This window comes from Pelmatolapia mariae, linkage group LG12 (genome assembly GCF_036321145.2).
Source record: "Pelmatolapia mariae isolate MD_Pm_ZW linkage group LG12, Pm_UMD_F_2, whole genome shotgun sequence".
In the NCBI taxonomy this organism is placed as follows: domain Eukaryota; kingdom Metazoa; phylum Chordata; class Actinopteri; order Cichliformes; family Cichlidae; genus Pelmatolapia; species Pelmatolapia mariae.
Window position 1 is genome coordinate 37,304,497 of NC_086237.1, and position 11,936 is coordinate 37,316,432.

Genomic DNA, 11,936 nt, shown 5'->3' on the forward strand with positions numbered 1-11,936 from the left:
GGAAAGATTGAATGTAAAGCAAAGCAGGAAAATTAAATAAGAAAGGAGAGAAACAGCTGGATGAGCAAAGAACTGGAAATGGGCGTGGAGGTGAAAGTGACAAGAAAAGGGAAATAAAGTAGGAAAGATAACAGTGAGGAATGAAAATCAGATTGGAACACTGGATAAATGAAGACTGTTTTAATGGCTGGGTGTGTCTGTGTTTGTGTCAGTGGTTTGAGGAGAAGCAGCAGCATTTTGAGAATCTGGACGTTCAGTTGAGGAAACTTCACACCAGCGTGGAGTCTCTGGTCTGTCACAGGAAAGGTACGCTTAGTGTTTACCAAAACAAATGTGTTTCTTCTCTTTGACACTGTCTTCTTTGTTCTCGGTATGCAATCTTATCCTGAGTCTATCAGAAAACAGAGGCGGAAAACTGTATTAAGCCCAACAAAAGAAAACAAGCAAACACCTGAAAGTTTTTAACATAGAAGTTAAAAATAAAAGTTCTGATAAAATGTCCGAACTCTGCTTATGAGTAGAGACCCTGTAAAGTGGCTGACTCTTAAAGTCCTCCTCTCGCTCCTCTCCAGAGCTATCCGTGAACACGGCGCAGTTTGCCAAGTCGGCGGCCATGTTGGGGAACAGTGAGGACCACACAGCTCTGTCTCGGGCTCTGTCCCAGCTGGCTGAGGTGGAGGAGAAGATCGATCAGCTGCACCAGGACCAGGCCAACGCTGACTTCTACCTTTTCTCCGAGCTGCTGGGTGACTACGTCCGCCTGCTCACCGCCGTGAAGGTACCACTCACGACTGCTGAAGGTTCCCACTACAAACGAATGAGAGGTTAATCAGGACGTGCTGGAGCTGCCTAAGAAGCATAGAACTACATCTGAGCGACCAGATGTAGCTCAAGACTGTATGTCTGATAAATGGAGGATAAAACGATAGAAAGTGGCTTTTTTTTTGTTTGTTTTTTAGCTTATTTTCTTCAATAAGCTTTTCATTTTTTCATCGTTACAAATAAGAATGTGTTCTTAATGACCTGGCAGCATAAAGGTTACATCACTGCGCCATCTTGTGGTACAAATGGGTTTTAGACTAATTCACATTACAGACTTGTTGGTCACAGCAGTTGTTTCTTCATGTTCTTTTGAGAGCTTTTGTTAATTGTTGATGGTTTTAAGTACAGAAATTACAATAAGTGTGTGTGTGTGTTTGCTCAGGGTGTGTTTGATCACCGTATGAAGACGTGGCAGAAGTGGCAGGACAGTCAGATGTTGCTGCAGAAGAAACGGGAAGCTGAAGCCAAACTGCAGTTCACCAACAAACCAGACAAACTGCAGCAGGCCAAAGATGAGATCAAAGAGGTAAGACGGTCGTTTTGTGAAACATCATCACCAAAAATAACATTTACTATGATAGAAATGACAAAATATCCCATTAGAACACATGGGATCATCCCATTTTTGATATTTTTGCTCATCTGGTCATCAAAACTGTTGCTTTTTTTTTTTTTTTTTTTTTTTGATGCAATGATTTTCAGACTTTGTTGCCCATCACAAATGGGAATTCAGAGTTTGAAAGCACACCCACACCGTGTCATCTGACATCTTTGTTTTGCCACACAAAGGCACTTTTTACAGCCCAACAATTTCTTTTTGTGCATTAGTGTCACAACTCTACTTTACATATTAGAACTTTCAGCAAATAATCTGAATTTGGTTATAATATTAAAAAAGTAAGACATTTCGTTATGTTTGGGGGGTTAAAGAAGCACCTGTTGCAGACTCTGTGTCAAAGTTAGATCAGCTGTGTTTTGGGGAATCTTACTATTTATGCAATTTGTGTGGCTTTTTTATTTCTTTTAAATCAACCCATTTTGTTCACTTTTTTTTTCTGTCACTTTGCCAAACGCTTAATCGCCGTCCAGCTGTTGGTCTTGCTGCTTGAAGCCAAATTTCAGAGGAAATGCTTGATTTCCAAATTCCTCTTTGTCTTACCTGGCACCACCTTATCATTAGCCAGCTTCTCCCAAAAGATAATACACCTGGTCCTGAAGCTATAAGACTGATAGCTTTTATGATACTGTTAGCTCTATTTTCTGTAGTTGGTGAGCTGCCTGCACAAGAGCATCGTTTTAACATCCTCGCTGTCAGTCAAGGCCTCTGATGCGTCACCCTCTGATAATTCCATCCAGTTTCCAAAATGAAAACACGACAGACATAATTTTTTAAAATTTTATTTATATTGCTCACTTTTTTTTTTCTCTGATCTCAAATCGCCATCTTTATTCCACCTGGACCAAATTCCTGTCTAATTACTTTCTAAGGTTGGGTTTTTATTTTGAAACCCTTCCGAGTATGATAAAAACATATGGTGTCGTTCAGGAGCGACTCTCCTCTCTCTGTGGTTTTGTTTCTGATGGGATGCCCGGTCAGGTCGAATAAATGCACCTTCACGGTTCATTCATGTGAAAACATTTTTTTCTTTTCGTCAGCAGACTTCACTTGAACTCGGTACGACAAACAAGAGCAGAAGAGAACAGAAAAGTACTTTATTAGAGCGTCTGTTGAAGCTGTCACCACACAAATTCATCCTCCGTGCTGTCTGTCAGGATTCAGCTCACACACACACACAAACAGAGACGGTCGGGGGGGGGGGGTCTGCGCATTAGAGCCGAGCAGCTGTCAGATGTGGGGTTTTGGGTGGAGAAAGGGGGGAGTTTTTTGGGTGAGGTGGGGGAGGCTGTCAGAAGCTGCAGACGAGGACAGATCGCAGTAGAGTTACAACCAACATTTATTTGGAGCCGACGAGAGTTTTGCCGCCTGTCAGGAGTCGGGTTTTGGTTCACGCTTTGACAACAGCCAACAGAAAACACACACGAGCTTTTTCTAAAGTCCAGAAAAAGAGTTTTACAGCACGCTGCTGCTGCTGAACCGCTGCTGCTCAACCACCGCTGCACACATCATGGTAAATGTTGACTGTGCTCTGCTGGATTTTAGGTAAATCTTTTTTTTATCCAATCCCAGTGCTTTATTTAAAGAGAACTTAAAATCAGGGATGTCCTTCTTTTTTTCTTTTCTTTTTTTTTTAAATAGTACTTTTTTCTTTTTTTTTTAAAGTTTCTATTAGTTTTTGGTAATTTGTGTATTTTTGTGTGCTCATGCTTGCAGCATTACTGATGTGGAAGAAACATTTCTGAAAGATTATATAAGGAAGGAAGTTGACTGTGGAGCTTAATGGGTCTCTACTTTACTGCCATCCATTAAAAACAACAGCTGTCGTGAACAGTCAACACAAAGTGAATCATATTGTTTTTTTTTATATAATGTCAGAGTGAAAGGAAGTTGTTTTTAAAGCTATGGCGGAGCTGAACCTCCATATTCCAGATCAAGAAGAATAATCACACAAAAAGAAATGCAGTATATCAGAGGTTATGGTTTAATAGCTCATGACTGGGTCTTCCTCTGTGTGTTTATATTCATAACTGAATGCTGTTTGACCTAAACAGAGTCTGACAAAAGTTGCCCCCGTGTGTGTGAATTTTGACCTAGATTTCTTACTGCACTTCTACTTCCTCTCATTCCTTCAGCGGTTTGTTTTTTTTATATTCCACTTGGCTTCTTTATTCTAACACACAGAACTAACTTCAAACCTGAATGTCATCATAAGTTTAAGTTTGCCTTTAAACAGCTTTGCCTGGAAAAAGGATGCACAATGGATGTAGCAATAAAAGCTTTCTTGTACATTTATGGCCACATTAATAGTGTGCTATGATACAGGAGTCTATTTAATGTCAGTATGACTCAGTAGATGAAAATCAACTATGAAAATTATGTATAATTGGTGTTATTTTGGGCTGTAGTTTCCTCTGTCACAGAGATGTGGGCTAGTCTTTGGTGAACAGTCAGATTTTTAACCCACACTGCCCCCTGTGGGCAACACACTGAAATAACTATCAGAGTCTGTGAATCAGGAGTCTGTTGAGTTTTTTTTCTAAAATAATCTAAATAATCTTTTTTTTGCATCAACACATTTTTTTTCCACACTCAATTATTATTTTATAACACAAATGATCATTTCTGAGTCATTTTATTCCCATTTTTTAAAAAAGCTTTTATTCTTTCTAATTAATTTCTGTCTTTTTTTTAAAGAGTTGCATGAACGGTTTGATCATTTTTGTGCTTAACAACATTTGATCCTTATTATTTAAAGGTAAAGAAAAAAAAGAGCATGAAGGAAAATTTTTGGGACACACAATTACTATTAATTAACCCCAAATAATTAATTAGTTCATTTCCAAATTAACAGGATATTTTAACAGACTTTTCAATTTTTCGATTTCAGTTTAGGAAACTTCACGTTGTTTCATAAGAAACAAGTCTTCATCCTGTGTGATGTTTAACACATTACAGCTAAAACAAAATTATATTATATATAGATTAATTCTTCTTGGTGGTGATTTCCTTTCTTCACTAGATGAGATCAGAAGGTTCGTGTTTAGAAACCATTCTCGGTGAAAGAAGCTCACTCTTCATCTTTTACAGCCGTGGTACGAGATCCTTTTAAGGAACTCACTTGTTCTGCTTGTGTTTGCACTACAGGGACCAGGGGGACTTGGGTCTAAATTAAGTTCTGTAGGATGGTTTTACTCTTTTAAAAATGCCCCTTCTGAGGTTGTGGTGCTTACTGATTGTTTTATTTTTTCCCAGTTTTATATCAGATCATTTTTGGTTTGTTTTTTTGAGTAACTACAGTTAAGGAATAAAGTAACCAGATTACATAAATAGTGGAGACAAAATACTTCCTCTCTGTACTCTCATGTCTATACCTGTCTGCAGACATCTTCACCAAGTCCATCTACACAAACCCATGGACAGTAAAAACGATATGCATTTAATTTTACACTTATTTTTCTTGTAAAACAGAGAAAAACAGGAAGGAAACCATTCCTTCCAACAGCTTAAAATCCCAGACTTCATCTTTATTTCTACAAACCTGTTATTTATATAGAGAGATATATTTTATACTAATTTAGTTTGCATACAAAAATAATTAGGATGGGCCTTTTCAAGAGGATTTGGCTACCTATTAAGCACAAAAGCTTTCTAGATGGAGAGGCTACATGTTTTTCTTATTTTCTGAGACATATATACTGTTACAGTTGTGCATGCTCAAGTTTCAAATGAGGTCAGTATATGTGCAAAATCCCTGTGAGCCAAAAGCTCAGGCTTCAGACCGCTCTAATCTGTCTTGGCTCTTAATGGTGTCAGTGAGAGCAGATATCCCATATAAGGTCATCTCAGGCGCAAAGAACCCTCACCAACCTGCTGTTCAGACCTTTGGTTTGTTTGGGGCAGTCGTTCAAAAGTTGGTTTAAAGGAAGGGTGTCCTTAAAGGGGAGGGCCCAAACTTGTTTCAGATAGTTAGCGGGTACACTGGAACACAATGCACCCCCCAAGATGAAGATTATTTTAAACTATGAGTCACGAAAAGCTAATCTAGAAGAAGCCAAAAATGTCTTCAGGAAATTTTAAACCTTTTTGTCATCATGTTTGCTACTGATCTTTTATGATGATGTAATTTTGGCCATTTGCCTGCTGGAGCAGTACAACAAAAACTGGCAAAAAAGACATTACAAGTATTCAAAGCATTTAAAAGAAAAACATTTAGGATGTTAGTGAATGTCTGGTGGATGGACGGATGTTTTCTAGAACAATCAAGCTGTTTTGTATTATATTAGAAATAGTTTATACACTGATTACATTTTTAAAATTACATGTTAATTAGTGAACTTTTTGCTCCTCCTTCCAGTCTTTATGCTAAGTTAGGCTAACATCACTCCATAGTGAACACACAGATTTATGTTTTAGAGCCATCTGAATATTTCAGTCCATAAAATACTTCAGATTTTTCAATGAATGTGTCATATTAGATAAAATCATGAGCGAGACGTACGAAAATACAGTAACATGATCAAAGTGTTGATTTAAATCTGCAACTATCAAACTAGACATAAGCTGACAAATTATGTAAAGACATGCTCAGCATTTTTATTTTGTGTTGGAGGGAGGATTTTCTTTCCTTTCAGTGCCTGCATTTCTCCTCGGTGTTTTTGCTCATGTCTCTGGATCTTCCTCTATGATTTTGGAAGCTCTGAGCATTTTTTTTCCCTGCCTCTTAACTTTTGTTGCATTTTTCCTGCCATGCCTTCCTGCAACCAGGAGATTGAGGAGGTAGGACCTGCCCTGTCTGTCTGTCCATCCATCTCTGTATTCACCTGCCCGACCGCCTGCTTCACACCTTTGAGTTGCTTCTCTTTGCTGTTTAGTTCTCATATTTATCAGTATTCATTTGTGGCATATTGTCATGTTACCCTTTTTTTCTGTTTTGCTGTTATGGCCCGTCACATGAATCAGACCGTCAATCTGAAGAGTTTTCTTACAGCAGTCAGTTCTTGAACCAGTTTAAAGTTTCTCTCTTTGGGACCAAATGTTGACTCAAAACTTTCAGTGAATGGACAAACTCTTTCATGTGACATCGAGTAGTCTAGTGATACCCAACCAGACATGCTTGTACCACAGATCAGGTTAGCTTTGGTGATTTGAGCCGTCTGCAGCTATTGAGACTGAGAATGCCTAACTTAAGTGTGGATTAAATGTTAAGCAAACAGGAAAAAATGGTAGCTAACTGAAATAAAAAGCCAAAAGTACCGTATTAATTGTTCAAATAAACAATGCTAGCTGGGACAAAGTGCCTTATTTATATGAAAGCAAGCTATGAATTCAGACTTACAGACTAACTGTTCAGTTGTCTGAAAAGTATCATCGAAATCTGGCTTTTATATAATTAGTGGTGTTGATGAGAATATTTGCGACCTTATCTAAGGGGTACATCCGGCAGGAAGGTTGGGAATCGCTGATCTAATCAAAATCTTTATTAGCATCCTCATAGCTTACATCATAGTTTGTTTTCTTGTTTAGTTTAGATTTTTTTTTTTTTTTATCCATGACCACATAACACATAATAATTTAGTTAAATTTCATTGTTGTTTTATCCTTTTTAAAGACTTACTGAACTAAAACTATCTGTTAATTACAGTAACCTTAATAATAAACCATGTTAAGTATAAAAGTCAGCACTGCTGAGTCAGTTCTTAACAGGGAAATGTGATTTAGGTCTAAGCTCTTTACGAAAACAAATAAAATGCTAAAGTCTTCTTTATGAGCACCGGATCAAAGATCAGGATGAAAAATAAAAGCATGACATTAATTTTTCTCCTGTATTAGCTTAAAAATATATAAAAAAATATATTTTCACAGTCAGTCGTTCATTTAAACATTATTTTGTGTTCTTAATTCTTTTCTTTTTTTTATTTCACTTTAACTAAACTCACTTTTTACCTTTGCTGGTATCTGACTCACAACAACAACAAACATTAACACAAAGCAAACTAGTTTGTATACAACACTTTAGTTTATGTACGAGTAAATAGTTTTCCCGTTATATTTAGGGCGCAGAAATGCTGGCATGAAAAATATCGTGTAGGTGAACCTGTTACTGACATAATCAGTGTTCAGGTATTTGCAATGTGTCAAATATGCTCACAACATTTTCTGTGATAGATCCCATTCCAAATCATAGATCCCATTCCAAATCAAGTCCCAGTTGGATTTCCTTCAGAACATTGTTTCTGTTCCAGCTTTTCCAGCAGGAGTTTAGTAGACAAAGTGGGCATTTTCAAATTTCATGCTTATGATACATACAAGTTACAGGTGCACATAAGTCAAATCTGAATTTTCTTTGGTTCAAATATGTATTTTTAAACTTCAAACTATCAGTAACAACATCAGTAATTACTGATTGGTATTGTCATATTGTTTTTTTCTTAAACTGGCATGTGAAATCAGTCATCTAGAACAATCCTAATTATGATGCAGTTTAAAGCTGCACTTTTGCAGAAAGGCATTAAACACTTAATAATAACCAGCAATGTTTCTAAAATATGACAATGAAATTTAGAATTACAGAAATATTCTAAATGTAGTTTCCCCTTTTCCCTTTTTTGTTTGTATGTGTGTTTCAGCTGGAAGGGAAGGTCCAGCAGGGTGAGAGAGACTTTGAGCAGATTTCCAAAACCATCCGCAAAGAAGTCAGCAGGTTTGAGGTGCGTGGGTGAATGTGAATATGAATCAGTGAACTGTTAAATGATGAAATGAGGTGGGCAAATAAATATACTTTTTATGTCATTTTCTAACAGAAAGAGCGAGTGAAGGACTTTAAAACGATCATTATCAAATACCTGGAGTCTCTGGTTCAGACACAACAGCAGGTAAACAAAACTATTAGTGACATTTTTCATCATAACTAAAATACTCTCGAAACGCTCTTTTAAATATAAATTTTAAATAAAAAAAAAACTTTTGTGTTAAACTTTGTAAATATCATGTATTGATATGAAAATTAAAAAATGTTTAATTTTCATTTGAGCAAGATACATATTTTTTGTGTGAAAACTGTCTGAAAATTGCACTTTTTCTGAAAAAGTAATTACATATTTAGAATATAAGATAAAATAAATTGCATATCTGAGTACTGATGTCAAGCTATAAATTTTGGTGCCTTTTATTTGACAAAAAAAGATTAAAAACATGGATTCTAATTTAGAATCTAAATAGTTATATGCTTTATACAAATATTTAGCACTTGTCTCCATTTTAATTGTTATTTTGGGAACACTTATGCAGTTAAAAGTAAGGAAATTGCAACACAAAAACTGGCACCTACAGGCTTCCATACAGTGTGGATGAAACAAACCAAAGTTTTCCATAAAAATGAAAGAAAATGCATGTTTGTCTCTTAACTGAATATTTCTTCACTTTTTTCCTCTTTCAGCTGATAAAATACTGGGAGGCTTTCTTACCTGAAGCCAAGGCAATCTCATAGAATCCGATCTACTCACAGACAGTCCTGACTGGCTCTGGTCAAACTACACTACCCATAATGCACATGTCCTCCTGGGTCCTTCCTGCTCCTCCTTATTAAGCTCAGAGTAAAGAAGAGAAGTGAGGCAGCAAATCAGCTGAAATCTGATAAAGTTCACGATGTTTAACTCCCCCCCCCCCCCCCCGCCTCCCGCTGTGCTGCGTTCATGTCATGACTGAGGCTTTAGAACATTTAGAATAATACCTTAGGAATGCTGATACACCAAAACTGATTTCTGAGTTCCCTCATTCATTTTTATGAAGTCTAAAAACTGCAGGGAGCGATTCTTTGGGTTGGAAAGTCGTATTTTCGTAATAATGTGAACGCAGCGCGGGTTATGGCCCTGGTGAATTTTCTTTTCTTTTTTTTTTAAACATTCTGGTTGATTTTGTTGTTTCTTTCCTCGTTGTGCATGAGGAAAAAGGTGATTGCAGAAAGCTATTTAAGGGCTTTTTACACAATAATGATCAATATTCAAACTTTTAACTAAAGAAAGTTTTTTTTTTTCTCCATAAGCTTAGCATTTGAAGGCATGTTTCCACCTTAAAAATGTGGAACGTAATTCACATATCTTTGAGATTTGAACTGATAAAACAAGATATTCCCTTAAATAAATAAATGAAAAATAAATTGGTGATTTAAAAAAAAGGAATTCATAAGAACAGTTTCTTTGAAGAAAGCGATTTGATCCTCTCAACCGAAATATTGTGTCTTTAGTTAAATGAAGATATTTACATTTCATTTCTTTTATGGTTTTCTACTACCCACGAGTGCTGGCAGTACAGGATGTTAGGATTTCTGCACTTCCAACTTTAATCTGCCATTCCCAATGACCTGTGGTGATTTTAGTTGGGGAAAAACGAACAGGACCCCTATGCCCAGCTTACCTTATCGCCAGTTAAATTTCATCCAGTTTAAGTCACCAGTTTATTTTACTGAAGGAAGTTTTTACCTAATTTTTTTAAACACTTCAAACTGCTGAGTCAGAATATGTGCTTTTATTTTGGAGTTTGGAACATGAGCTGTGAAACCGATCCAGAGTACGTGATCAAGGACTGCATCGTGTTTGTGTCTTGTTACCTCCTGCCACCTGTTCTTTTACTTCCTCTCATTCCTTTCAGAACAAGAGCCTGTGTTTTTGTTGCTGTATGATCGTAAGTGAAGGCAACATTTTCTGTTTCTGTCCTCTCTGAGCCAACAAGAGCAGAGAAGGAAGACTCTCAGATGCCGGTTTGGTTCATTGCTGTTCTTCCATCCATCCACAATTTCCACTAGAAATTGTGGATGGAAGTTTCTGAACAAAAACTTTTATACAGTTTTTTTGGGCAGTTAGTTTGAAACCCTTTTGAATATGAATAGAGACTAATACGCTTCAGTGGACACTGTGACATAAAAAAACACTTTTTTCTTTTAATATTTTCCACCTTTTCATGACAAATTTACCAAATTTCTTGGCCAAAATATAAGTCAAAATTTAGTCAAACTTCTGAGAAAATTAGTTTTCTTTAGCTTCCCCCAATTCTAATGTGAATCTACAAGAGCTGAAATATTGAATGAAGCATTAGTAGCCATAAAAAAAATGTGAATGTTGATTTTCTTACGACTTGAAATCATTATACGAATAAACGATAATGTGAGAATGCCCCTCTGTGGCAGATTTTCTCTATCTCTGTGAAATCATACTTAATATGCAGTTAATTAGTACCTTATGAAGCTTCAGTGTGAACTGGGCCTTGGTGGCTTTCTTCCTGCTGCTCATGTTCAGCGCAGAGAGGAGACTTTAAGGTTTTGAGTTTTAAATTAACAAGAACTGATTAAATCAATCAGAAACTGCTTGTTAGTATTTCTGAGTTTTGAAAGCTTGTGGTGTCCTTCCTTTAGGGAATGATAATAAATCTGAAGTTCGGAGCGTCTGAGTAGTTTCAGGCCTGGTGGAGGTGAGACTTTGTCAGTTGACTGAGTAGGTGTCCGTCCAGAGATCAGCCTCAGACTGTGAGATTTATTTTTTACTCTTTGTTAATTAAGGCGACGACTCCAACTTAAAAATCCTGCAGAAAATGACCCTGATTTTATTTTTTGTTGAATTCAAAGAACACTTTGCTATCCAGCGTCTGTTATAAAATCTACAAATCAGATATTTTAGCTTATTTGATACAAGCAGAACGTAAAACTGGAATTACTTTTGATTTTGACTTTTCTTCTTTTGGTGCTCAGCCCACATTACTCCTCAGTCTTAAATTCTACAAAACTCTGTGGATTGTTGTGTTTTTGTTCATGTTTTATTCCTCATTTCCTGCCACCAAATGATGTGCAATGGTTGAGAACTTTTATTTGATTTTAGTTTTTGTTTAGTTTTTTTTTTCACTGATGATGAAATGCTTTATCTGCTGAGATTTTTTTAAAGCCATTTTGGTTTTGAAGTGACATTCCTGAAGTGTGACAGAGCAGACGTTTGAGTACAATAAAGGAATGTATCTCATCCATGGTTGGACTGGGTTTCAATTATTTATCTTCTGATTGGTTAAGCATCAGTTTATCTTAATTTTAAAGTAAACCTAGGCTTTAACTTATTGTAAGGCTTGTAAAAGCTTACTGCTGTGATTGTATAACAAACATTACGTATAGGTCAGATAATAAACTGAGGTTAATTGATTCAGTAAGATTATTATATATTATTAAATTACAGTAAGATTATCATTATTATGAGCTTTTGTGTTTCATGTGCTTTTTCCTAAAGACTTTAGATAAGTATATTTAAATCAAACTCAAATAGGTCATTCAAACCAAGTTTGAAGTTGCTCAGTTTTCACAGCATATTCTATACATACATATTCATATTCTATACATCCAGATACTGTAAATATTGTACTGTAAATCAAAACTGCAGTTAGTGTGCATTAAATATAAGAAAATGTAAGTCTGATATTTTGTAACTTTAAATCAAGGTTAGTTGAATACCCTGTTATATAC

The 11,936-nt window shown here is 36.2% G+C and overlaps 1 protein-coding gene across 2 annotated transcripts in view; it reads left to right on the top strand.

Annotated features, from left to right (window-relative positions):
• The window catches only part of snx2 (sorting nexin 2), a 29,122-nt gene extending 17,675 nt beyond the window's left edge, over window positions 1-11,447 (top strand). Inside the window, exons 10-16 of one of the 2 annotated variants that reach the window (XM_063490082.1) lie at window positions 213-306; window positions 573-778; window positions 1,205-1,348; window positions 6,206-6,217; window positions 8,068-8,148; window positions 8,242-8,313; window positions 8,877-11,447. In XM_063490082.1, coding sequence (XP_063346152.1) covers window positions 213-306; window positions 573-778; window positions 1,205-1,348; window positions 6,206-6,217; window positions 8,068-8,148; window positions 8,242-8,313; window positions 8,877-8,927 — 660 coding nt within the window. In that variant the 3' untranslated portion in view covers window positions 8,928-11,447. The remainder of the gene's footprint in view (window positions 1-212; window positions 307-572; window positions 779-1,204; window positions 1,349-6,205; window positions 6,218-8,067; window positions 8,149-8,241; window positions 8,314-8,876) is intronic. The other variant, XM_063490083.1, reaches the window with a different exon arrangement.
• The last annotated feature ends 489 nt before the right edge of the window (window positions 11,448-11,936 follow it).